This window comes from Dermacentor silvarum, chromosome 8 (genome assembly GCF_013339745.2).
Source record: "Dermacentor silvarum isolate Dsil-2018 chromosome 8, BIME_Dsil_1.4, whole genome shotgun sequence".
Taxonomy (NCBI): Eukaryota; Metazoa; Arthropoda; class Arachnida; order Ixodida; family Ixodidae; genus Dermacentor; species Dermacentor silvarum.
Window position 1 is genome coordinate 177,202,482 of NC_051161.1, and position 27,521 is coordinate 177,230,002.

General features: G+C 48.1%; 1 protein-coding gene across 6 annotated transcripts in view; it reads right to left on the minus strand.

The window, feature by feature from the left end:
- Positions 1-27,521, minus strand: part of LOC119461871 (sex comb on midleg-like protein 2) — a 204,085-nt gene that overhangs the window by 69,500 nt on the left and 107,064 nt on the right. For all 6 annotated transcript variants that reach the window (XM_037723242.2, XM_049672767.1, XM_049672769.1 and 3 more), the window contains 2 exons: positions 25,764-25,910; positions 22,673-22,916 (listed from right to left, as the gene is read on the minus strand). In XM_037723242.2, the coding sequence (XP_037579170.1) occupies positions 22,673-22,916; positions 25,764-25,910 (391 nt within the window). The remainder of the gene's footprint in view (positions 1-22,672; positions 22,917-25,763; positions 25,911-27,521) is intronic.

Here is a 27,521-nt window from a genome sequence, read left to right on the forward strand (position 1 = left end):
CTGCGTTTATATGAGATAACGTCCGCCGATGAATCGCCAATTGACCTTGAAGCCACGAGCCTCAGCAGAAAGTGCACTTTGCCGCTGAACCGCCTTGCAAGGCAGACGCCGCGTCGGCGCCGTGCGTGGCGCTGTTGCTTTAAGAAACAGGAGACGAAACAGCACGCGCTAGTGCTGTTTCGTCTCCTGTTCGCAACTAAGGCTAGCCCTATCATCGCGTTGCACGTTTTAATTCCCCGGTGGTGCAATTGTCGGCGATAGACGCTGTCAAATCCGAGACTGGCGCAGTTAGGCACAATTTTCGTCGATTGTATCAGGATGGCGCAGTAAATCACATTTGGCGCACTTTGGTGCAGTTGGCGCAGGAGTGGAATCACTGCACGCGCCTTCAAAGGGGGCCTGACGATGTTTACTGAGAGCAGCTGGGCACTGGAGAAAACGGCGACGAGAGCCGACTATTGAGTGGGGCGGCTAGCACGCGCACTTCTTGTGCCTCTGCGCTTGCCCTGTTCCCACTACTACAGGTGACAATATCAACTGCCACGATCGTAAGTCCGGCATATTGCGATGTTTTGAAGCGAGAGCATTTACGAACTGTGCTAAGGAAGTATAATGGTCCATTTTACCGGCACGACTAGGACATTGTGAGGTGCCTGAAGATTACAGTGGGCCCCATAACAGCTCTTGTGGATGCCGCTATGATCAGCAATAATATCTTGCCGGTGATACTGGGTGAAGATTGGTTTCATGCCAGCAATACAAGACTTGTGTTTGAGCCTCCAAATCCAGCCGAAATCCACCATCTGGCCTCTGGTGCAGTCATACAGGCGCACCAGAAGCTGTATTCACGTGCCTCGTGCGCAGTAATTCTTCGGCAGTCTTTCCTAGCTCAATGTACTGAAGTGCCATGTTCAGACGGTCTCCAGGAAGCACCTCTCCCAGGAATGGAGCCCCTTTGGAAGCCTTTGTGCAAAAGCCTGCCAGAACAAGCCACTGTTGCTACAGAAGGTACAGTAGCCATAACAATTCATCCTGACCTTCCTCCCACTTTTGTTGCAAAGGACCTATCAGAGATGCAGCAAGTAGCTCTGGCTACGGCCCTTTCAGATCATCATCTCACATTTGCTCGTGATGAGGATGACATCGGCCATTTCAACGGTGTGGAACATTGCATAGACTTAGTGCCAGATGCCGTGCCGTACAGCAGAAGTCCATATCGATACTGTGCAGATGACCGACAGTTCCTAGATAAACAAACAGCCAAGCTCTTGCATCAAGGCATCATCCTGCCTGCCATTGGGCCATGGGCCTTTCCAGTGATTGTTGTGTCCAGAGCACTGAAAAAGCGTCTGTGCGTCAACTATGTTCCAATTAACAAACTCACCGTCAATGGGCCTCTTCGATTATGCAATCCCGGACTGTCCGCAAACCGTCCACGGCTTCCGGTCTGACTAGCCCTGACAGAAGAGCGCGTCACAGTCACGTGATCCAGCTACTCTCCGAGATTTCGGTCGAAGCACCGCGACCGGAAGTCACTCTCCTGGCTGCCGTCGTCTGCTCTTTGCTACTCGTAGAAAGCCCCCTACCCAGCGTTTTTATTAGCATGGCCTCGGCAATGGTGCAGTCTCAGAGGCACACGTCGCCGACACAACCGTGAAGCTAGCACAGTGTAATCGTAGCCTGAGCGCGTAGAACGTTTTCGCAATGCGCAGTTTATTATGTCGCGCTAGCCAGCTCATTGCCTGATAAATTTAAGTGGAATTCCCACACGGACGTAAGGAAAATCGTGGTGGTGGTGAAATATATTTATTGGCCCTAAAATTGCTGTGGACAGACTCCGAAATCATGGTCATGCCACGTCGCTGTTCATGCAGAAAGCACCCGCCTACATCCTCAAAGTTTGCGAGACCGTCTGCTAATTAAAGGCCCGACGCGTGAGAGAGCGCGTGTACACCGTCTACTAATCCTGCACGTCAAAAATCAAACGCTCGAACTTGGTAGCAGAAGGGATCAACATATATGTCAACAGCAATCTGCGAAGCTCTTATTGTATACCACCCCAGCTACCGGCATGAAATAGCCACATGCAGTATATGATTCCTTGCACGTACGCTAGTTTCACTTACCTGAAAAGCAAAATTTACCTGCAATGAGCATGACAGATTGACAACACATTAAGATAAGCAAGCATGTGCGCCTGATCGCTGTGCTTCTTTCTTAAGAAAACATGAAGACTACAGCTACAGCAATTGGACGGCTCGTAAAAAACTTGCATGATGGCACACAAAGCACCGATGTAACAGAAGCGATAACTCAATACACAGTAGTTGCCGTCTCGAGTGCACAAGCACACGGAATCTTTCACAACATGGCATCAAACACCGCGCGCATCCTTTTAAGACAGCCGTTGTCTGCTAGCTACTTGTGCTTGTCCGAGCAACCTTCTGCTGACAGCTCCAACAGTCGGCGGGCAGTCCGGAACTTCCGGTCCGTTAAAAAACGAACGCGCTTCTGACAACACTCGGACTAGTGGGCGGAGCTTCGGAAGCTGTCCGAGCAAAATCGAATGCGCCACAGCAGTCCCAAGCAGTCCGGGACTGTCAGGGACTGATAATCGAAGAGGCCCAATGTTGTACACCCCTTGCCCCATGCTGATGACATCATGCAAGACGCCGCCGGAGCATCATATTTTGCATGTTTGGACCTGAAATCTGCCTACTGGCAAGTCAGCCTGCGTCCTGCAGATTATCTCAAGACGGCGTTCATCACACACAGTGGGACATACATGTGCACACGTATGCCCTTTGAACTCAAGAATGCTCCTTCAACATTTCAATGTGCCATGCAGCTCGTCCTGCAAGACCTTCAACCTCCTATAAGGTCGGGCATCAGAGTCTACTTGGATGACATCCTCCTGTTTGCGTCCACCTTTGAAGACTTCACGCCTGGCGTCACGTAGCTCAGAAACTGCATATGCTTTGCCGCTGAACGATCAGCGCCTAGTCGGACAACACAGACTGCCCACCCATCTTCAGGACTATTAAGTGGACTTTTGAAAGTGCTGTGCTTGTGCCCCTTGTAATTTACTTAAAGTTAGTCATTGCCTGATTTCGGCTTTAATCCATGTAGAACATTTATTGCCTTGCCTCGTTTGTTGCTATTTGCCTGTCATATGCCTCTGTTTTCCTGCCTCGCCTATTCATGCCTAGTATTGCCATACATTGCCTGTTGTCCATGTCTAGTGCTTTCTCGCCTTTGCCCAGCCTTACTTAACACTTGTAATCAAAGAGGACTTTGATCATAAAAGTGTGGCCGGATGTGAGGTACCTCCGAGACTCCCACGTCCACTTTGCCAGCCGCCCGACAGATGGCAGCACCTGTCTGGCATTCTCCCCTGTTCTTCCCGCCTTTAGCTTGGAGAAGAGACCTGAGTGGGTGTCTGCCCCGCTGCCATGTAGGACTGTTGTCTTGAGTCGCGCTCGCGCGCGCTAGCCCTTGTATTGTTTCATATGCCTTACCAACTTTAATAAAGACGTCGACATTACTGCCTTCGTGCCCAGCCTCGAGCATCTCGCCCCAGCCTCGCCCTCACAACATAGCGTTGTTGCCGAGTGCATGGTTCCCGTAAGTCAGAGTGTGATGATTTCGAAAAAGTGCACCTCTTCCGTAAATCAAACATCCACAAAAATGTATTACTCCTCGAAAACGAACATTTTATCACAGATGATGCACATTTTCGTGGTGATACTTCGCTAAATGACTGGTCTTCGAACACAAATTTGCATTGCATTGTCGTGAATGCACTGATTTGCGCCCCATTTACACTGTAGCTTTAAACGTCGTCAATGCGGCGGCGTCAATGCGAGGCAAGGGGTAGACATCTTTTTTGGTAATTCGATTTAGATGACGATAATCGACGCAGAAGCGCCACGTGCCATCTTTCTTTTTAACAAGCACAACGGGTGATGCCCAAGAGCTCGACGAGGGTTCAACAATGCCTTTGGCAAGCATCTTGTGCACTTCATCTTGAATAACTTTACGCTCTGAAACAGAAACTCGATATGGCCGACGATGAATAGGACTGGCATCACCAGTATTTATGTGATGCTTAACAATTGAAGTCTGGCCCAATTGTCAATTGTTGAGGTCGAAGATGTCTTGGTAAGAAACCAAAAGGCAACACAGAGCTGCTGCTTGTTCAGGATAGGTCTGCAGCAATCATGGGACTAAAGGTTGCGTCAAGGCAAATAGCATCCAGCGGAAATGCTGAAGAATCGGAGCAGCCGTCCACTGAAAACACCGTGACGTGGTCATCTCCTACAGCACGCTGCGTTGCAACCGATATGCCTTGGGGTAGAACTTGCTTTGTTAGGCCAAAATTGACGACGGAGAGGCATGTTCGGTTATCGGCGACGGTTACAACGGAGTGGAGCACAGTGATATCGCACATCAAAAGGACATCAGGAACAGGTGAAGTGATGTAATCACCATCGGGCACAGGGAAGGATGAAAGCAAATCGACGAAAGTAAAAGTTTTAGGCGGCAGGCGGACGAAGGCGGTCGTACTAATGTTGTTTGGCTGTTCAGCATGAATACGCGCGAGTAGAGGAAGTTCGAGGCAAAGGGTACCGGTAGAACAGTCGATCAAAGCTGAATGTGCCGTAAGAAAGTCTAGTCCAAGGATTAGGTCATGGGGACAATTGGTCAGCACTGTAAAAATAACTAGAATGTGGCGGTCGGCGATACTTATCCGGGAAGTAGACATTCCAGTGACGGCAACATTGCTTCTATCGGCGACGCATACGGCTCAGTTAGTAGCAGGCGTGAGGACCTTCTTCAGTCGACGACGGACGTTATTAGTCATTATGGACACCCGCCCACTTACCCACCCTTTGTTCTCGTCGCTTCGCGCTGACATAATTCATGAAACCGGTGCTACTATCACAATTTCATTCCTGGGCGCTTCCGTTTGGGTTGATAATTTACAGCGAATCATGTCTGCATATGGAAAAAACTGTCATGGTGTTTGTCAAGGCTTTGACACTCTGTGAAGTTTTGGGCGAGAATGTGGCGGCCGCATTCTGAAGCAACAAATGCGCAACAAGTGAAGCAACAAATGCGGCTGCCGCATTTTAGATGATGGCGAAAACGCTCGAGGCCCGTTTACTTAGATTTAGGTGCACGTTAAAGACCCCAGGTGGTCGAAATCTCCGGTATTTCCGCCGCTTCCCTTCAGGTGCCGGTTAGGCCGCACTCGCGCAGGATCTTAGGCTACGTTCACACTTGGTCTCGAAGCTGTCGGAAGCGGCAAAATCTTGCAAAAATCCGCCCGCCTAGGCGGCAAGACAGGCAGAAAAACAGGCTGCGAGCCAAATCGGTGTCGGGCTGATTTTTTCGCCATGGCGAAGCGGAAACACGGCGGAAAGTCGTTCTGCTTCACTGGAAGCTACACTAGCATGTAAACAACCAGTCGTAAAATTAAAGATGGCACCAACAGTGTAGGCTGTAATGCTGATCGACGCGATCCAAGAACCAGCCCTTCCTTTACGACAAGAGTGGCACTAAAACGTACTGTCAGCAATACTCGCGATAGTATTCAACGTCGAACAACCGGAGGTGTGGCAACGAAGCCTTGGCGTGACCCAACTTCTAGCGCTTTTGCAAAGCCAGGCGAACCCACCACCGCCGTTTCCGAGGTGTCCGCGTCTTCCGTTTATTCATTGTCCATTTCTAGAAAACAAGTAGGTAGAAGTATAAAAGCCATTTCTTCTTCCACTTCCACGGCAGACAATAGTTAGGCAGATTCCTCGTTGGCGCTCCATAATTCTATTCGCACGTGTACGGTATGTTGCAGAAGTCGCGGGGTGCTTTTCTCGTCGCGACGATAGATTGGGAGCCTAGGTCGTACGTAGGACGCGCAGGCTTTGGCGAGCCCCAACACAAGGGCCAGCCCGGGTTTTAGCTGTGGTGTTCCCGTTGCCCCTTTGGTGTCCTGTGACTCAGCGCTACCGCGCCCGTGTGAGGAGAATTACGGAACGCCAACGAGGAATTTACCGAAGGTCGCAGATGACACGCGAAGTTGCGTAAAATTATCACTTTTGATGACGGTACGTGGGTCATAGAATGAACATACCGCTTGAAATAATGCGATAATAAGCGCCACCACGCCGACAAACGTACGCAGACGAGATGGATCTGGACAAAAACGGCAGCGGCGGCCGCGGCAGGAGCAAAACAAATGTGAAGAACTTGGACAGGCACGGAAAAAATTTTCAGGTCGCTTTGGCCTTTCTGCCCGCTTTCGCCTTTCCGCCTGCTTGCCGCTTCCCAAGTGTGAACGTTAGTCTGCGCGAGAAACGTCTCTTGTTTGCGATTGTGCCCCTACGGAAGGCTGGTAGTTACTGTTGTGTTGTTGAATCCCAAACCAGCAATTACAGAAAGCTGCTAGTTGCTATTTTGTTGTGGAATCCCAAACCAGCAATGTACACACGAAGGGGTTGATGACAGCAGTGAAATTCCACTGACTCGCAACAGAATGCACGAAACAGACAGCCGACAACCATGAATTACTGCTGTGCGCAGTACAGCGTAAGTAAACACTTGTTGCAGGCGCTGACAATTCTCGTCGGAGTTCACGCGTCCTGAGAAATTTATTATGTGCACGATGCACTGAACAAGACCGGAGTTCATTCCTGCATCACTAGTACACCAATCAGTCGAGATTCTGTGAGGTACAAAGCCGCTTCCTGTTTGCACCGGCGTAAGTGAAGCAGAAATGAGTTGCACGCACTACTTAAAATGCGTACAGATACCATATCTATGCTGTGCGGTGAAATATTCTGAACAATTCTAAATCTGTTGACGTAAAGGCAAATGACGGCTGCACGTTCGCACACAGCGGAAGACACAGCGGCCCATGCACTTGCCGCAGGAAATGCAATCCTCTCGTATGAGGGAGCAGGGCTACGAAAGCTTCGAAAAAAAAAAAAGCCTTACGCGTTTATATTTAAGTTTTCTAGCACAAGGACGCAGCGAACAAGCTATTGCTATGGGAGTAGGTATAGCCTGGTCACACGTGCATTTTCACGCGTATAGCCGTCCTTGACTTGTGAAACTCACCTCACCCCGAGTAGGACGATGCCATCTACGCTTAACGGAAATTAACAATTAATGATGTCTTCTCCGATCGCACGGGTCGTCTCAATGATGCATTTTCGAAGACTGGTCCATTCAGTGGCGCGATGAGAGACCGTTGCTCCAAATGCCCACTGTACCTGTCGTACTTACTGTATTTACTGAGCTTACTTTACTCTTTACTTAATTTCTTCACAAGCACACGCACACACGAGGGGGGGGGGGGGGTCCCATGTCTTTGATATACATGTATAGAGTCTGCTTAAGCTACCGATATTTATTATCGATCACGCGACGTAGAGGAAAGCAGAAGCCTGCCCCCCCCCGAAAAAAAATTGCTGGCTACGCCCCTGCTTCTTTGACATGATGTGTGCCACCGCCCAGCTGTCAGTGTATATTTCGAAAAGCTTCAGTCCTTGGAGGTACTGGTGAAATCTGTCTGTCAAAGCCCAGTGTACCGTGTTCGCCTCCAAATCTGTTGAGTGCTTGTGCGTATCTGAGTCAGGCACCTTTTCGCTTGCGTATTCCACAATGCGCATTTCATCCGCATGTTTCTGCGAAAGGACAGCACCAAACGCGGTATATGATGCATCGACGTGAACTTGTGTTGGGAGTGCTGGGTCAAAGTTTGCGAGTATTGGTGCTTCTGTCAGTCGCTCTTTCAGCGCGTCCACAGCTGTTTGGCATTCGGCAGTTCATGTTAGTAGTGCGTCCTTCTTCGTAAGCCTTGTCAGTGGCTGAGCGATCTTCGCGTAATCTTTGATGTACTTCCTGTAGTGAGACGTCAGCCCTAAGAATGATCGCACTTCTCTTTTCAAGCGTGGTTGCCCGTAGTTCTTTAAGGCACTCGTACGTCGTGGGTCTGTGGCAACTCCATCTCTTGAAATTATGTACTCAAGGAAGCTGATAGAGTCAGCAGTAAAAATGCACTTCCTAAAGTCCACTCGAAGGTTAAGCAGGGTTCGTACATGTTTTCAAGAAAAAAATTCAAGGACTTTTCAAGGATCTTTCAAAAATTTAAATATTTAATACGGCAGTTCACACACGTTACATTTTATTGCACAGAACAAAGGAAAGTGACTTGACTTAGTGCACGTACAGTTTCATTTGACTAGATGAAATTTTGAAGCTCAGGGCAGGTCTTTCAGTTTCTTTTCTATTTGCGTCTTAATGCTGCTGAGTTCTTCAGCCTTCGCTTTTGCGGTCTTTCTCAAGCTGTTTGATTTCACCACGTGCGAGATGTCACCAGTTCTCTCAGCCTTTCCTGCATATCCATCTGCAGAGGCCGTTAAATCGGCAACAACTGCCTCAAGCTTCTTTTTCTTCGTCTGCAACCCTTCAACTTCTATGATTGTGCGCCTTTTTGTCTGCTTTGCGTTTTCCTGGTACCGTTTCTTTTCCGATTCCAAGTGTGCACCGTAATGCTGCCTCGCTGCGGACACCGCTATTCTGAGTTCTTTTGTTATAGGAACATTCAAAATTCCACCTGCCCTGTCCACTGCGTCACATATGATAAGCTGTGAAATGTACGACAAACCTTTCAGATTCTCTATGGAGATCTGGCGGTTGACGCTGAACCCCCGTTTGACAGTTGCTTGCCCATGGCTCAAAACAAGCAACAGCCTGACTGCTTTCCACAGCTCTTTGCAGGAGGGATTGAAGCTCAGGAGGTCATGAAAAAACTCATCCAGCCTGCTAAGGCTCCTCTCAAACAGGCGAAGCTCGTGCTTTACCTCTTGCAGTAGCTCAGTGTATTCTGCCATTACACATTCCCGTTGGTAGTCCCTCAGTCTTCCTGCCATGGTCAAGACGTTCAACACCTTCCTTAAGCCCACAAGGCACTGATCCAGCTTCGAGCACATGAGCCGGGGGTCTAGAGAGGCCAGGTTTCTAACCATTGATGATTTAAGGGGACTTCGTTCCAGTATTTTCTTGGTCACAGCTGCCAAAAATAGTTTACACTCCATTCTGAATTGAAATGTATCCTTCGCACTTGCCCTTGAATCTTTGAGTGCTTGTTCACATTTGGGGCCGATATCCACTTTTTCAAGCGGAGTGTGGTTATCAGGGTTATCAACGTCTACCCTGAGCAAACCATCAATCCCTGCCAAGGAAGACAACACTGAAGCCTTCATGAATTTCACAAGGAGCTTCCGCACAATACTCTCAAGGTCTCTAGCAAGAAAGAAGATCATTGGCTTGTCAGACTGGTAGTCTTTCAAGAACGGCTGAAGAATGGAAGCAACACTGAGAGCAAAGTTCAGTTTTACCAGCGTCAAGGAATCACAACAAAAGCTGTACACATTTTCAAACGATGCACACTTTGGTAAGCTCACTTGCTTACTCCTTGCAGATTCCACATATTATGTCATTCCAAAGAAGCAAAGCTCTTTCAATGACAATTGTGTTTTCCACCCATCGATGAGACACAAACTGTAGTGGAAATGTTTCCTGGTTAGTCACAGTTGAAAAATCTTCCCTTCGTGCTGGTGAGTCTCGGAAGAGTGCACTCAGGCTTGACAGCAGAACGTCAATGCCCCACTTGCTGGCTTCTACGCCTGCCCTGTCGGCATTGTGGATGGTATAAAGGCGACACGTCCCCAAGTCAACACATTGGACTTGATGGTTTTCCCGCAAGTGCACTTGCATATTCCTAAGGAACTTCAGGTTCACGTTCGGCCCATCCATCGAGATCTGAAGAACCTTGCCGAGTGGCAAAGGCTCCAAAGCCCTTAGAAGTATTTCCTGAATGTCCTCTGCCATAAAATGCCCCATAAAAGCGGATGAGTAATATCTGGTGGCTACCTTGTGTGACGAGTCCCAATAGCGCACATGCACGTCCATTTGCTTCTCTTGCAGGAAGCCATTCGCTGACTCGTCAAAGAGCACGACGTAATAGTCAGACGTCTGTACCTCTTGTTGCAAGGGCGACAAAAAAAATGGCCTGAGCCCATGGCACGCAACATACGCGCATTTTTTTTCTCCACAGGAAAACGATTTAGCCACGACGCTGTCGGGAAACATCCGCTTGAACAAGTCACCGGTTTGTGTGGATGATCTCTACGAGTAGTGGGAGGTAATCACTTTCATTGTCCACAGAATTTCTGCATCGGTAACCACCTCGTGTGACTTGCAGGTGCTGTTTAGATGAGTAGCCTGTGATGGAGCCAACCCAGTGGACCGCTCGCTTGTGCTTGGTGCCAGGTAGTTCTGTATAGAGTTTCCAGCTGCCACTTGCACGATTTCCCAGTGCTTTGCACTTTTCGCTGAGAGCAGATTCGCCCATAGAAGTGATGTCGAAGGTCTTTCTGCAGGTTGTGCAGGCGCAACCCAAGAATTGTAATCGTCTTTGTTGAGCCAGGCGCTTCGGAATTTACATTTCCCAGGCATTATTCTGAACCATGCGCACCACAACCGAAACTGGGGAAAAAGCAAACAAAGCGTCGACGGCCCCGGAGCGTGCACGCAGATAAACAAAGCACAATGTGGCCAACAGACAACGCTCAGACTATGAGGCCGTACCTGTTTTTAGTGGGTTGCCAATAAATCCAGCTTGGACTGGATTTATTGGCAACCCCCCCAAAAAGTGAAATACTACCAAATTCAACTGTTAAGATTCATGTAACTGCTTGTTCGTTACAAATAAGCATGATGGCACAATTTGTATTTTTCCCGAGGAGGTTGGGACGCTCTAGTCTCATTGTGGCCAGCAACTTATGGCTTTTGGCCAACCCTGAAGTCGAAGCAAGCCAGAGGGGAAAAAAAAGAAAAAAGTGCGCGACGGACGCGCGCTCGCTTCTTCCTCGAGCAGGAAGCTTGACTTCGAGGTCCCGGCGTTACGGAAAGCAATGAAGTTTGCCGAGACCACCCTCAACCGCCATATAATGTGAGTCGCACTGTCGGACCCCGTGAAAACCCCAAGAATTTAAGGGATTTCAAGGACGGAAGAGAAATTCCAGGACTTTCAAGGCCTTGAAAACGGAACTTTCAATTTCAAGGGTTTTCAAGGATTTCAAGGACCTGTGTGCACCCTGTTAAGGTCTGTCAATGTCTTCAGAACATCGTTCACAGTTCGGATGTGTTGCTCAGTGTCGTTGGTAAAGATGCATATATCGTCCATATACACAATGACGTGTCCGCTGTCGATGAGTGGTTGCAGGCCTTCGTTCCTGATGCTCTGCATGGTTAACGGTGCTGTGCACAAGCTGAAAATCATGCGTGTCGGCTCATAGTGTCCGTCTTCGGTCACAAATGCTGCTTTCTTGATGTCGCTTTCGCGTATTGGGACAATGAGAAACGCTTTCTTCACGTCAATTTTCGAGAAAAGTCGCGATCCTGACACTTTGTGGTAGTGTGTCGATTCTTGGCATTGGGTAAGCCCGTTTCACAGTTTTCGCATTCAGAAAACGATAGTCGACGCACATCCTTTTCAGTGTCGATTCGAAGTGTGGCTGGTCCACAACAATCACAGATGAGGCGTATGCTGACCTCGACTTACGGATGACGCCCTTTTTCAGCCAGTCATCGGTTTCTTCCCTTATGAACTTTCTGTTCACATCACTCGTCGTATATGGTTGCATACGAACTGGTTTCTCGTCGTTGAGGTCAATCGTGTGCTCGGCATGCGTGCATAGACCTAGTTCGTTGCCAGGATTTGTAAAAACATTGATGTTTGTATTTAGCACTGATCTCATCCTTTCTGTTTCATTCGTGGTGAAGTGTGCCGGTTGCACTTATGAGATCGCACGTCGCACTTCCTCCGGTGAAGGAAGCTTGGGATTCCCTTGCTTGTGGCAACTATTCGCGGTGACAGTTCCGCACAGTGCTGTAGCATCTTCTTCGTTTTGATTTTTAAGCAGAGGTTGTTGTGGGATGTCGTTTTTCTCGCGTTGCATTTCTGGCGCTTCTTGTGAGCCGTTTTTCGCTATCCATTCAAGCGTATGTGTTCCGTTCGTGTATCGCTCAATGTAATCAAATGTGATGCACTGTCGCCAGTCAGTCCCTATGACGGCGTCGTGTGGCAAGTCGTTGACCACTTTTACATCGACGGTTGCACTTGCGTTCTCGATGGCGATGTGCCCTTGTGTTGCTCTGACGGGACCTGTTGAGTCTCCGAATGGTCCCTTGAGTATGCACTCCGTGTCTGGCACAACATCGAAGTTATGCTGTTCTGCAAACGCTGACGATCTTAGAGTCGCTGTTGATCCAGTGTCCCATAGTGCTAGCGTCTCTACGCCATTGATATTTGTGGGTACGAGGATTACGTTATCCTCCGAGCGCGCCGTCACGATGCGGTTGGTGCGCTGCTCTCATGCTGCTCGCTCTTCCTTTGGCCGCACGGCGGCTACCTTCTCTCCTCCTCGGTGCGTGTGTCGGGTCTCGGGCAATCCTTCGCGCGGTGCAGCGAGCGCAAATATCCGCGGGAAGTCTCGTGGGCTTGCCTTGCTGGTGATTATCTCTCGTATCTTTTTCTTTGTGGCTCGTTCCGTGGGGATGTCTTCGCGTGTGTGCTGTCGCTTCTCGTCGAAGCCATGCGCCTGTCGAATTGTCGTGCGTAGTTGATAAATTCCGACACGCTCCCCTTCCTCAGGTTGTGGAAAGCTGCGAGCACGGGCCTTGCACTTTCCAATCGCACACCCTGAATTAACCAGTCCACGATGTCGTCGTCACTTAGTGCGTACTTGCCGCGTTTTATGCGTTGCAGTCGGCAATACATGTAGTCGGTGATGGTTTCGTCTTCCTTCTGTCGCCGTGCGTTCACGTTCTCCACCCATTCGCACAACAGTGGTTGCTTGTCAAACTCCTTTCGTAGTGCCGCTACCCAAGTCGTCAAACTCTTGAGGCTTACGCCGTCTGTGCGATGCCAAGCTGCTGCGCGTCCACGAAGTCTGGATATTCCGGCGTTTAGCATAGCCATGTCGTTCCATGAACATCTCTCACGCATGCTCTCCACTGAAGTGATCCATTCGCCTACGCTCTCGTTGTCTGTTCCTGAGAACGTTGGAAGAGTTGCTGTGAGGTCGGGCATTGTAGTGATCTGGATTGCAGCATTTTCGTTGGCCTGTCGTGTAGCGTCGTTGCCGTTTACCGTGTTTGCTGGGTTGCCTTGCGATTCCTTTTGTCGTTCCAACAGTTGCGCCATCATTTGCATCGTCTTCGCGAGCATCGTGAGCTCCTTTGTGCCGCTCGCGTTTACACTTCGTGCTGTCGTGGGTGTTTCGGGGAAAAATCTGCTTCGTTGCGCGTCTCCGCGTGGCTCGTCACTCCCGTACTCATCGTTGAGTGTTGAGTGCTTCGCTTCGCCGTCTCGATCCGCCATGGTGGTTGTTCGGTCGTTGCACGCTGTGCTTCGTTTCGGTAATGGGACGTCGTTCGCCGACACCGTGGAGGCCAGGGACGTTCCGATTCGCTTTCGTCCCGCGTCATTGACCTCGTTCAGCTTTGTCCTCACACCGTCGTTGCTTCAGCCATGCTGCATGCTCGTTTGTGCCGCCATGTCACCTGCCATTTCCGTCGTTGTTCGCTCGCGGTGAATCTTGCATGTTTTCCAGTTGCTTGTCCGCGTTGGCATGCTTAACGAATCCTTGTCGCCATGTCAGTGGTTGACGCATATGATGGCGTGATCGATGACCAATTACAACTTCATTTATTTACGATGCATTCGGATTACACGATCAGCATCTCGGCGGCCGCGTCTTCACGCCTCGAACGCTCGTCGTCACGTGATCTCTTCCTTCCCGCCTCGCTCGGCAGTCGCACGAGGTATTTCTCTCGCTTGCCGCAGGTGCCGCTAGTCCCTCAGCTAACACCTGCCAATGAATGTAACGAACAACATTCATCTCCAAAATCCAAAAATACCCGACTCTTGCGCGTCGAATACATTGCTTGCCGCGGGGTTCAGCCCTCGTTCGTCGCAGCTGGTTAAAACTTCCGCGTCAAAAATGTCGTCGAGCAACACTGGCCTTGCTCACCGCCGCGCGTAGTTTCGCATTTGCGCACAAGCAGCACTTCTCCACTGACCGCTCTCTCCTGCGCCTGCCTGACTGCGCGAGACGCGTGGAGGTGTCAAAGATTAGTGCATGGGTTCTCAAAGTGGGTTCCGCAGGCCTCTGCTCGGGGTTCCGCGAGCCACCGATAAATTTTCCGTCGCGCCGCGCTCGCCAAGTGGCTAAAACGGTGAACACGAGGTGCGCTTTATCCATTACAACCTCCATTACCCATGCCCGTGTGTCAAAAAGCACATCACAGTGCGTAACAGCAATGCACGAACTGCGCAAGAAATCCGCAACCAGCTTGTACCCACCCCACCTCCGAAAACGGGCCGCCATCAGCAGCGCGCCTAAGCTTTCGCACTTGAATCTCGAAGGCCGTAACTTAGCACCATGCGCATTTTTCACGTTTGTAGAAAGGGTAGGTGCCGATTGCGTGCGAACGGATGGATACGTCGGCAGAATAAGAAAAAAAAATAAATGCGCGGAGCACCGCAAATGCGCGCCGCAAAAGAGCAAAAACGGCGCTAGCATCCAAAAACGAAGCGGCACAGTCCGCATCGCTAGGGTCCTCAGCGGCAATCGTACGCGATACGTAACTGGCAGCAATGCTGGAACGCTTCATGTCTAATTGTGCCCTCAAAGCGTTTATTCTAACCGCCAACACGCAACACCGCGATGCCGGTTAGCCGTGTGCCTTCACAAGTGCGTAGTCGCCATCTATGTCCGTGTCGATTGCCACCACAGTTTCGTCCGCAGCGGTTGTGGCAAACAGTATTTATTTATTTATTTATTCACGTTGCCTCACAGGCTCCAGCATCGGAGCATTATGTGAGGGGGGGGGGGGGGGGATTACATAGATAGGGGTAATGTCAGGAGCATAATAACATGACTATGCAAAACAATGCTTATTGACTGTCGGTACACATCACTGAAAAGCAAACACAACATTATACAATAGTTAATAACACATTAGTATTTAGAAAAAAAAATGGTCGTTACTTAGGCCCTAAAACTACCGTATTTACACGATTGTAGGACGACCCATTTTTTCAAATTTGACAATCCAATGTTGGGGGGTCGACTTAGAATCGAAACCGAACCGTGTACCGCGAGTAATGGCAAGAGAAACGAGAAATCAGGGGCGCTACGGCGTGGTTACAACTTTGCACCTACGTTTTTATGGTTACGGTAGAAGCGTAGCGTAATAATTTACTGTATTGCATACATTTTGATTGCGCGCACCAGGAGCGCACGGCTCTTGTGGGAGCATCGATCATGGAAGAGCCGCCGTTTGGTGGGTATGGGTAGTTGGCGGAAGAGCCGCCGTTTGGGGGGTATGGTAGTTGGCGGATGAGCCGTCGTTAAGGGGGTAGTAGTAGTTGGCGGAAGAGCTTTTCTTTGAGATACGATTGTTTCCGACGGCTGCGCGCATCTGTCACTTCTGCTGTTGTGCTGAATCGTCGCGCCTGTCATGAGTGCCAAGAAGTTTCGGCACTCGTTCACAGCAGCGTTCAAAGGGGCTGCTATCCTCCATGCCGAGGAAACTAACAACTGCGTAGCGGGATGCAAGTTTGGAGTCAGTGAACGTGTGGTGCGGCAGTGGCGGCTTCAGCGCGAGGAAATTTGGCCTCCCTGGCTACTGTGTGCGGGTGGGTCCTCTCTGCGTGGGCGGCTGTACCGCTCGATGTCGTGGTGCGGTTGTTCGTGAAGTGTGGACTTGCACTTGATGATGACGTGCTGTGGGACCGCAGCAGCTATGACGGCAGCAGTGACGATGAGTAGTCTTAGCAACCCCATCAATAAATTTCCCTTGTGTGAATGCACTCGCGTGGTTTTCTTCCCCCCCCCCCCCCTTTTTTTTGAGACATGCAATTTTCGGGGGGTCGACCTACATTCGAGTCGACTTACAATCGTGTAAATATGGTAGCTGGATCACGGATCTTCATGATGTGCTCACGAAGACCATTCCAGTGAATGATAGCCTGCGGCAAAGCCGATGAATGAAATGCAACGGTTCTAGCAGAAATGCGTTGGAAGCTTAAAGGGTTGTTTAAACGACGTGAGGTGCGGTAAGGTTGTGCAAGAGGCAGTGTTGAATGATTGACGCTATAGACTATCTTGTGGAATAGACAGATTAAGGTGATTATTCTCCTTGATTGCAATGTAGAAAGGAAGAGCGATTATTTATAGTTTGTTACGCTTGAGTGACGGTTGTAGTTCTTGCAAATGAAACGTGCGGCATGATTTTGAACCAATTCGAGGCAATTAATTAAATAAGCCTGATGAGGTGACCAAACGGGTGATGCGTACTCGAGTTGCGGACGAACAAATGTTTGATAGGCGAGCTTACGCGTAGTGGCAGGAGTTCCATGGAGATTACGTTTTAGATATCCTAATGTGCACGATGCTTTGGCTGTTACTTTCTGTATGTGGGTGGACCAGCAGAGGTTATTCGTGAAATGAACGCCTAGGTATTTATATGAAAGCGTGCGGGACACTAAAGTATTATTCAGTAAGTAATTGGAAGAAGAGACTGATTTTTTCCGGCTGAATGTCATGAGCTTGCATTTTTCGGTGTTAAGTGACATTTGCCATGATCTGCACCAAGCGGTTATGTGATCGAGATCACTTTGAAGTGCTAGGTGATCTGAAGATGAAATAATTTTGCCATAAATGACGCAGTCATCTGGGAACAAACAAAAGGTTGATGTAATGTTAGATGGCAAGTCATTAATGTAAATGAGGAACAGCAACGGGCCCAGGACACTACCTTGAGGTACACCAGATAGTACGTCGCCAAATGGAGATGAGTGATCGTTAACTGTGAATTGTTTGCGAGATGACAGGAAATTCCTTATCCATGAGGTTGTTGAGTCTAGGTTAAGGGAAGTGATTTTAGCTATTAAACGTGAATGCGCGACACGGTCAAATGCTCTTGAGAAGTCTAAGAATATGCAGTCTGTTTGAAAGTTCTCACCCATATTGTGTAGCAGTTCGTTAGTAAATTCTAGCAGTTGAGTGTCACACGAGAAGACTTTCCTGAACCCATGCTGGCTAGTAAAAAAGAAATTATTACTGTCGAGATGCTGCGCAACGCCTGATACGATTATGTGTTCGAGGATCTTGCATGAAACTGATGTCAATGAAATGGGGCGATAATTATGCACGTTTGTTTTATCACCTGATTTGAAGATGGGGATAATCTTGGCAATTTTCCAGTCGTTTGGAATTTCTCCAGTTCTTAGGGACTGACGAAAGATATAAAAGAGAATATTGCTTGAATGTATGACAGTGTTTTTGAGTAATTTTGTAATAATATTATCAACAACGGCGGAAGTTGATATCTTGAGACTATTTATCAATGATGCAGTGCCAGCGACACTAATTTCTATGGGGCTCATGTATTGGTAGTCTACCTCTTCTAATGGTGGAATATTGGAATGGTCTTTCTATGGGGCTCATGTATTGGTAGTCTACATCTTCTAAGGTTGGAATATTGGAATGGTCTTCCTGCGTGAACACTGAAGCAAAATAGTTATTGAATACAGTAGGGACATTCTTCTTGATTAATTGGAGCACAAGTGTCATTTAACAAGGAAATAAGAGCCGGAGCGCTAGCGGGCGATATCGTTTTCCAGAGCTTTTTGGGGTTGTGCGTCATAAGCGATTGAAGGTTGTGGGAATAATATTTAAACTTTGCTTTACGGATGGCACTGCAATATTCTTTATTGGCGATTGTATGTTTCTGCCATGAAGCAGGTGTGCTCAGGCGCTTAGCAGCTTTGAACAGTCGCTTTTTCTTGTTTTTTAGTGCATGCGGCATCCGATTAAACAATGGTTTAGACGCATTCATGCGAAAGGAACGTAATGGTATATGAGAGTGGGTTAATTCCAGTAAACTATGTTTGAACAAAAGCCAGTTGTCATTGACCGAACGCTGAAAAAACGTCGGAAGGTATGTGTCACAAAAACTTTGCAAGCCGAGATTCATAGCATTGTAGTCAGCACGGTTATAATCAAAAATACGTTTAGGTGTTAGTGCTCGTGTGCATGAAGAAATGGAAATCATGAAATTCAGCAGAATGTGATCACTAAATCCCTTAGAACAAGAAATAGCGCTAAAACTGTCAGGGAATGACACGAGGACGAGGTGTTGTTGCCTCGGGTAGGCTGATTAACTAGTTGGAGAAATCGAGAGTTCATTGAATAAAATTAGTGCCGTCAAGCGTTCGAGAACTTAAGCTAGACCAATAAATTTCGGGATCGTTGAAGTCGCCAAGTAGACAAATACTTGATTTTGGAAATTTAGCTTTTATTTCAGCGAGGTTATCATGCAAATCGGAGACGAAAAATTGGGGAGTGTATGGTGGTCTGAAACAGACTCCTAGAAGATGTTTAGAAGATGGCGATGTGACGAAAACCCACAAAATCTCTAATTGACTGGGAAGAATAACGGGAAAAGACGTTATATGCTGTTTTACTGCAATCAGCAACCCACCTCCCCTTTTGTCGTTCCTAACATTTCGGTAGATAGTGAAGTTATTGAAATCGGGCAGGACTTCGTCATTCCTAATCTCTTGATGCAGCCACGTCTCGGTTAGTACTAAAATGTCACATTCAACAGTTGTCCAGATATGAACAAAGCTCGATGCGTTTAGGAAGGATGCTGCGTATGTTATTGAAGCATAAAGAGAGCTGGCAGTGTTCAGTGTTATTCAGGGTGTCTACCAAGTTGACATTTTCAGATTCCCTGAGTTTTCCAGGTTTTCCCTGAGTGATTTTGCTAAATTCCCTGAGTGAAACGGAACTTTCTTTTACATCAAGATGGGCTGACACCATGTTGCCTGATGCTGTCACTCTTTAGTAAGCATGTTAAAAAAATGCGAAGCATCAATTGCGATAGCAAATTAGTAGAGAGCTTTACGGAGTAAGGATAGTAGTTTTATCGATCAGCTGTATAAACTTAGACATGCAGCAGCACCAGCAATGCGCCGAACTGTTGTCGACGCCGTCGGCGTTTTGCCCGCGTTCGCACCGAACGCGCACGGCGCTGGTGACTGTTGCCTGTGCCTCTGGGGGCGGCTCCGAAGTTTTCGACGAGATCCGAACGGGACACTTGTCGAGCAGCGTCCGAAGTCTTTACCACCTTCTCGCCTCACCACATTTTTATATAAATACGCATTTGGGGGCGCAGCTAAACGTCACCTCCCCTCCCTCCCTCCATTACCACAGCTTTCGTTCCCTTTCAATTAAATTACAGCTAATTTAGGGACGGGCGATTAGTGGATTTGAGTTCAAAGCGAGTATTGATTTGGTCAAATAATTTCGAATCGAATAGTTTGAACAGTATATATTACATATTACAGTAAAACCTAGTTAATTCGAATTTCACGGGATTGAAAAAAAAAAATGTCCGAATTATCAGGGTATGCCGAAAACAATAAGCAAATGCTTACTACGCAGCACGATTTTATTAGTATAATGTATGAGCAAATCCTTTCGCTATTTAGCACAAAAGCAGTGCGGAAGCTGCAATTCTCGTCATCTCGTGACTGATTAGCTCTCGCAGCGGCGATTGAGGCCTCGCAACTTCCTTCGCAGCACGTCTGCGGCGCGCGCCATCATTTCCGACACGCTTTGCACTACCGCGCGCACATCCCGATAATTTTTTCGCCAGTAAGCTCACAGCCAACGTATCGCACGTCCATCGTGATGTAGCCGGTGCGCTTCATCCTTGACAGCTTTGCCCCGAGTCAAACCGAAACAACTGCTTGTCGCAACCGCGGTCGCTATCGACACGATTATGAACGGCGACTTTGCCCACGATAGCGGCAAAAACGCCCGCGTCATGCCGCGAGCGGCAACGCATCATGACGCGCGCGGCAAAAGCGGCAGGAATCGGGGGTTTTATGGCTTGCCGAGGGTGCCGAGAGCGACGAGGGTGACGTCACGGAGCCAATGGCAAGCAGACCTCCGCCGCTCCGCGCCGGGTTATCAATCGACGATTGTCGTCTCTCGCGGTTCTATCGAGGGATTTCTGGACGCTGTCCGATCGCACCCTTTTCGCTCACGGTGATTCCGCGTTCCGAGAGCGCGCGAGATCATATCGCGCTGCCGCGCGGCGAGACGCGATAGCCACGGTGGACTTCGCGGCAAGGCGCTGACGCGCGGCAACTTGCCGCTAGTGTGACCATACCCGGCCGACGCATGCACCCAGTCAGAACGAAACTACCGTTCCCTGCAACAACTTCAGACGAAATCGCGGTCGCTATCTATGCGATCATGGATGGCCACTAGCAGTAGCGCACCCAGTATCTCTGCCAGGGGGGGGGGGGGGTTGACAGCTTGTCAATACCATCTAAACAGCACTAATTTCGATTTCTTCACGGGAAATTATTTGTCAAAAAAATGCGCTTTTTGCGAGTGTGCAGACGATTGCGCGTCTTACATCTTAGTTGCAGCACTCAAATGCGTAAGGAAAGAAAAGGGGTTAAACAAAAGGGGGGGTTAAGTCGGCCTCAGGGTGGGGGGGTGCAACCCCCGAATCCCCCCCCCCCTCGTTGCGCCACTGGCCACTAGGCAGCTCTTTAGGCACGCGGCCGACGTGCGCATTGAGTCAAAACGAAACTAAACGAAACCGCTGCGAAAGAAACCGCGGCAGCTATCGACGCGATGATGGGTGGCGACTATGAAATCCCGCGGCCAACGCGTTGTTATGCGCGGCGGTAAACGCAATAAAGGCACAAATAGGCACGAAGCGTTGCGTCGTTGCTGTCATTCACGCACGATTTCCGCTGCTGACTATGGCCATGCGGACTCCGCCGCTTCGTTTCGGTTGTGCGCTAGCGCCGTTTCTGCTCTTCTGCGTCGCACATTTCAGGCTCTTTAATGCAAAAACATATAGCCTTCGAGATTTATGGTTGATGTATGGTAGCCATGACGTGAAGCAAAGCCTCCGAGATTTGCACCGACCGTCCGTGGCTTTTGGCTGCCTATTCGGGACCGCTGAATAATTCGAAAATATTGAATCCATGAATTCGAATCGAAGCGAATAACGAACATAGAATTATTCAATGAAATATTCGACAATACCCTATATTCGCCCATCCCTAGAGTAATTTTCCCTGATAGAGGCACAAATTCCCTGAGTTTTCCCTGAGTTTTTCCAGAATATTCAAAATCCCTGAGAATTCCCTGTTTTCCCGGTTTTCCCGGTTGGTAGACACCCTGTTATTACGATAAGGCAAACATTTGTTTTTGATGACACGTGTCACCGAGCTACACCTTTCCTATGCTGAAAAAGAGTTTGTTAGTGTTACCTGGCCAGGATCCCAAATTGAGCAGGCATACTCAAGTTTGGGTCTGACCAAGGTCTTGTAAAGTGTGAGTTTAACTGTAGTGTTGGCGCGTGAGAAGTTGCGACGCAAAAACCTAGCATGCGGTTAGCGTTGTTGATAATATAGTTCACATGCAAAGTCCATGATAGATTCTGGGCTATAATGACGCCGAGATATTTGTAAGAAGTCACGGCGATTAGGGGTGTGTTATTAAGAGTGTAATCAGCGGGATTAGTTGAGTAAGGCACTCGAGACACGCGCATGCTTTTACACTTGTTAATATTAAGTTTCATTAGCCAATTAGAACACCAGCGGGAAATACTATCAAGGTCAGTCTGTAATGCAGCATGGTCGCAGGAGTTAGAAATTATGCGATATATTACACAATCATCAGCAAACAGTTTTATAGTAGAAGAAACTTGGGTAGGAAGATCATTGATGTATATGAGAAAGAGTAGTGGTCCTAGACTAGTGTTACGACGTTAGCGGCGTCGTATACGTAAATGCTGTCATTTATTCTTAGCTTATCAACATTAAGCTTGAACGGAACCTTCTTTGGTTCAGCGAATTCCAGCAACTTCTTGCCCCAATTGTTATGCAACGCGTCTCAGTTTCGTTTCGTCCTGTTGCAGCCATCGCGCGCAACGCAAGAAAGCGCCCCCGAGTGTTACGCGACGCGTCTCATTTTCAGATCCAGCGAAAGCTTAAACCCGTACGTAGCAGCCATAGCAAGCACAGCGCAAGAAAGCACCCTGAGTGTTACGTGATGTGTCTCAGTTTCACTTTGTCCTGTTGCAGCCATTGTGCGCAGCGCAAGGAACCGCCCCGAGGGTTGTGCAACGCGTCTCAGTTTCAGATCCATCAAAAGCTTCAGCCCGTACGTAGCAGCCATAGCCAGCGCTGCAAAAGAAAGCGCTTCGTACCGTCAGAGAACTGGGCCCGCAACTAGCAATCGATTCCAAAGTGTGCGGATTATGCAGCAACATTACGGTACTACTGAGAGCTGGGAGAGTGCGTGTGTGTTATGTTCCTGGTCTGGTAACTCTGTGTGTCTCGGAAATGGCGTCAATGCAGTCGCAATATTTGACGGTGTTCTTTCCCGTCAAATTTGGAAGGCAGTCTGGCAACAGACTTGAACCACACCAGTCTGAACATTGCTGAAATTATGCCCTTCAGTAAAGGACTAGAAAACACCAACTAAGTTCTCACCTTTGTTGCCAGGTGGCTGGAGAGGGTGTCCACTAAGGCGGCACCACCCGACCGGGAAGATGTCACGGGAGTCAAAACGGCACCAGTAGTCAAAGGCCCCTCGCCAGCCGTCAAAGGTGACAAACAGCATGTCATCTTTGACTGCGCCAACGGTGGCTGGACAAATGAGGTGGGGATTCTTACGATCCAGTGCCTCCAGCTTCATGCCCACTTTGAATTCATTGCTCCGTGGGCTGGGTGGTTCCTGGGCAGTGGTTAGACAGAAGGAGAACGCTGCTTCTGTTGTACGAATGGATGGCACACAACATGGCACCTCACATTCATCTGTCTTATGTCATATGTGTAGTCCGATAAGTGATTCCAATCGAATACATTTCAAACAGTCATATAAAACAAACCCTACTACAGATGTTAATTATATTCTGACGAGAAGGATGAAATTGATTGAATTAAGAAGATCCAGAAAAAACGTCACAACACACCATCGATACATCTGGCAGTATTTTCCCATATTAACACGCCCCCAAATCAAACATTCGCCTGCTTTCTGTGTGTCTAAAGTAGAGAACTAAGATAAAAATGACATCAAAGCTCTTAAACAAAGGACAGTGAAATCTCGATGTAACGAACTTCAGGGGACCATGGCAAATTGTTCGTTATTTTGAAAGGTCATTATAGTGAAAGCCCCAAAATTAATCATTCTGCCCATCAACCCATCAGTTGATCAATTGTCACTGCACGAGCTATCCACCGAAACATCGCTGTTAGCTGTCGGTCGGCGCTGTTGCTATTTTCCAGATTCCTCCACCATGCACCACCAAAGCACACACAAGAGACGCTGACACCGACAAAACCAACAACAAAGAGGAAGCTCCATGTCACTACCAAAGTGCAATATTTATTTTTCTTTATTTTTCAAATTCCTTGCTGTGGACACCGCAACTGTCTCGCTTGAGGCAGGGGACACCTGAACTAGAGTCTAATCCACTCATCATTTTTAAGTGCCACGAAAATTCCATTGTTAAATCTGATAATTGTTATAACCGGGCTGCATGAAAAAAACACACAAAAAACAGGGGGATGGCAGAGCTGTTGTGAGAAAACTACAATGAAGAGACCCGCCACCTTCCTCCATCCAGCTGCCGACTCTGGTGCACTCTGCTAGCATGTAACACGCTGTGGCTGTTGGCGTTCAAGGATGGCACTGCTATAACAATTGCAAAGCGGGCTAACGGGCATGCAGTCTCCGCCGAGGCATCGTTTTGGTGGCCTCAAAAGGGATCTTTAAAAAATGCGAGAAGGTTGCCACGGCAGCCTCTCAGCTTAAGAAATCAAGAAGAAATGCTGGGGCGAGATCGTCACAAGCATCTCGCTACACTGGCTTGCACGAGAAAACCCCATGTCCAACAGCTTTGCTTTGTTTACGCGAAGCTTGTAGACATCCTTCGCTCGCGAAGGTTCCTTGTGAAAACGAAGCCCCAGAGAGACTGAATCCTCTCCAGGGTCTCCTGCGCGGACAACGTTGAGGCAGCCCACCCTACCACATCAGCACTGCCGTTGTCGTAGCTATCCTCATCGATTAGAAGCACTTCGTCTCCAAATCTATAGTTGTGCGCTTTCTTTTCACCAGAAACGTCGCGCATTGCCAATGATCAGCGAGCGGATCTGCCATCTTCCGTTTTGGCGGCGAGTCAAACAAGGCGAAGAAACCACGTGGCCCGGAGCGACCTAAACCAGTGTCAAACAACCACTTTTGATCGCCGTCAAGTCTGATCCGGATTGAAATTTTCAACTGCGATTGGCTCCCTTGCACAGCTTGTGCAAAGGAGTCAATCACAACTGAGAAATTCGATCCCGATCGGGCTTGATCGCAAAAGTGCGCCATGCGACACCCGTATTACTCTGTTGGCAGAACTGCGCAGTATGAGCGGCAAGCAAGCAAGCAATTGCGCTCCAGATTACGGAATATTAATTTGTAGTACTGAGGCGTTAACATGACATGGAAACTGAATAAAGATCATTATTCTGAAAAGTTTGGTATTCCGAAGTTTGTGGTACTGAAATATTTTTACGTTGAAACTTAAGCAGTCAGAAGGAAATTTCTGAAGTTCGTTAATGTGGTGCTCATAGTAACAAGATTTCACTCTACAGTGAAATCTACAGTGAAATCTAACGTGCACTGGATTTCCTGGTGAGAAAAATGGGCAAGGGTCTACTATATGTTGCACATTAGCGGCCGGTTTCCCAAAGTAAGCTTTGCCGCAATTCAGTCATGTTATGCAGTAAAGTATATGAACGCAGTTTTGGTTTCATATCCGATTGCTTGCGCAGGCACGCATTAGAATTGGGTAAATACCATAATCCGACATTGTGAGCTTCAACTCCTTGAACTGCAAATTGTGAGCCATTATTGCTTGAACCATTATTGCTTGATAATCTTCTTAGGGTAGGCTGAAAATAGGTGTTTTCGAAAGGAGAGGGTCGTGTGATTAACACATTCACTGTCCCCCTAATAAACTCCACCGAGACCGACACTGACAGGTCACCTCAGGGCATGCTGACTGATCAAGTTCGAATTATCTGGCGAAGGCCAATTTAAGGATTAAGTAACGAAAGTATGGGCCCATATGGACACCGGCCGAGAGCTTTGGTCGGAATCGAATTAACTGAAATATCTAATTAACCAGAGCCAAATTAACGGAAGTCAGCTGAATTATTATATTACCAGGCTTCTGTAATCACATTGCATAATATGGTCTTGTTCATTAAGAGCATAAATGAAGCATTAGGAAAGTATACTTTGTTTGCCTACCCAGGGCTCTTTAGAGAGTGCAAATGTGAACGGTTTAGCAAGTGAAGTTTGGCTCTGTAAGTGATATAGACTGCTCCACTACGCAACTGCTCACGTTTTACAGGCACATCGTTGGCAGAACTGACAGAACATCCTGTGAGAGGACACAGCAAGTTACCTACAATCAGAACTTCCATTGGCCATGGCATATGCCGCTTCAATGATTTCGCTAATGTACGTCCCTCGTGACATATTCCGGAAGTGCATTCACAATCAATCGGGCCTTGGCAGCCCACTCACCGACTTGAAGTAAGACTCGGAAGCAATGTCGGCCTTGTTGAGTGTCTTGAGCAGGAACATGGGCCACGAGGAGGCGTTCATGCGAAAACCCAATGGCGGCTGCAGCATTCCCCCGACCCGCTCGCAGTGCCCAATGGGCTTCACCTCCTGCGCCATCAAAGTGGGCATCACAGGCTGGGTGCGAGGAACTTGTTGGAAATTAGGCACAAACATGACAGGGACACAACAAGAGACCAATAAGCCAGTGGGCAGGAAATTGCCATGCATCAGGCACATGTTTCAAACAAGGGGTGCCATTCTGCACACAGGTACCCACAGCCCCACTCTGTGTTTCTGGACTGGGGCTATTTGAATCACAAACTAGATGCTAGGCAATGCAGCTAAATGAAAGTGACACCTACTCGCGCTTGGAGTAAATCAGTGCAAACACATAGTAAGGTTGCACAGCATTTGGTATGTTGCTCTGGCAATTTGTCTCAATTTCTCTTTTTTGCACGCAGTATCTGCTACGAAGCATTATGCCCAAGTGACACTGCATGAAAGGAGGGGAGGAAAAAGGGACTCCAGTTTGCTGAGGACCCAAGCTGCAACTGTGTCGGGAAGCGAGGACAAACACAGCAAAAAAGGAGACGTAAACGAATAGAGTGCAAACTATCAACTGGTTTTATCTGTGGAGAGGCTGTAATATATAGGCAGCTTTAACACGTGCCACAATAAAGGAAGGGGGGGGGGTGTTCGCAAATCAAGCCCAACTCAAGATCAACAGAAGCTGCGCAGAAAATTGTTTTCCGTGTGATAAAAGGTAACCGAAGCGTCACTTACACAAGCATCGCCTTTTTTCTCGATACAAAAAGCTTCTAAAAGCTCACGGGCTGTTTGGTTATTACTCCTGCCTAAAATCTTAATGCTATGAAACATAGGCTCACATCCTTTGCATGCAATGCAATGAGCGGGCACGTGCGCTCCTTCTCTTTTTCGAATCGACAAAGCATGCTCCCCCGCGCGTTCATTCACGCAACACCCTCCCTGTTTGGCCCACATATACCCGTCCACATTTGAGCGGGATTTCGTAAGCGACGCCCATGGCACATTTCACATACGGTTCAGCATGTTTCATTCCGCAACCGCTTCGCCGAACTCCTCCACTGATGCTCGGGCATAACCCAGACAGCTTATTTGACGCGGAAAAAAACCACCGGGACCAAACATGTGAGCCTATGTTTCATAGCATTAAGATTTTAGGCAGGAGTAATGACAAAACAGCCCGTGAGCTTTTAGAAGCTTTTTATATCAAGAAATAAGGCGATGCTTGCGCAAGTGACACTTCAGTTACCTTGTATCACGCGGAAAACAATTTTCTGCGCAGCTTCTGTTGATCTTGAGGTGGGCTTGATTTGCGATCACCCCCCCCTCCGCCCCTGCCAAAAAAAAAAAAAAAAAAAAACCTTTCTTTTTTTGTGGCACGTGTTAAAGCTGCCTATATATCTACACAAATAAAAACAGTTGATAGTTTGCGCTCTATCCATTTACGTCTCCTTTTTTCCTGTGTTGTTTTCCATCTGCTCACCCATAAACTAACGTGTGCATGGTGTACTCCAGTTGTCGGTATTTCGGGATGGGTAAGGGTGTGTTCTTATTTAAAGCTCCGCTAATAACGTAGCATTCCATCAGAAAATTTAAGGCTTTGTTTATATCTGAGGGCTAAATTGTATGCATAGAAGCTGTGAAGAGACATTATGCAAGAACATGTGAAAAGTG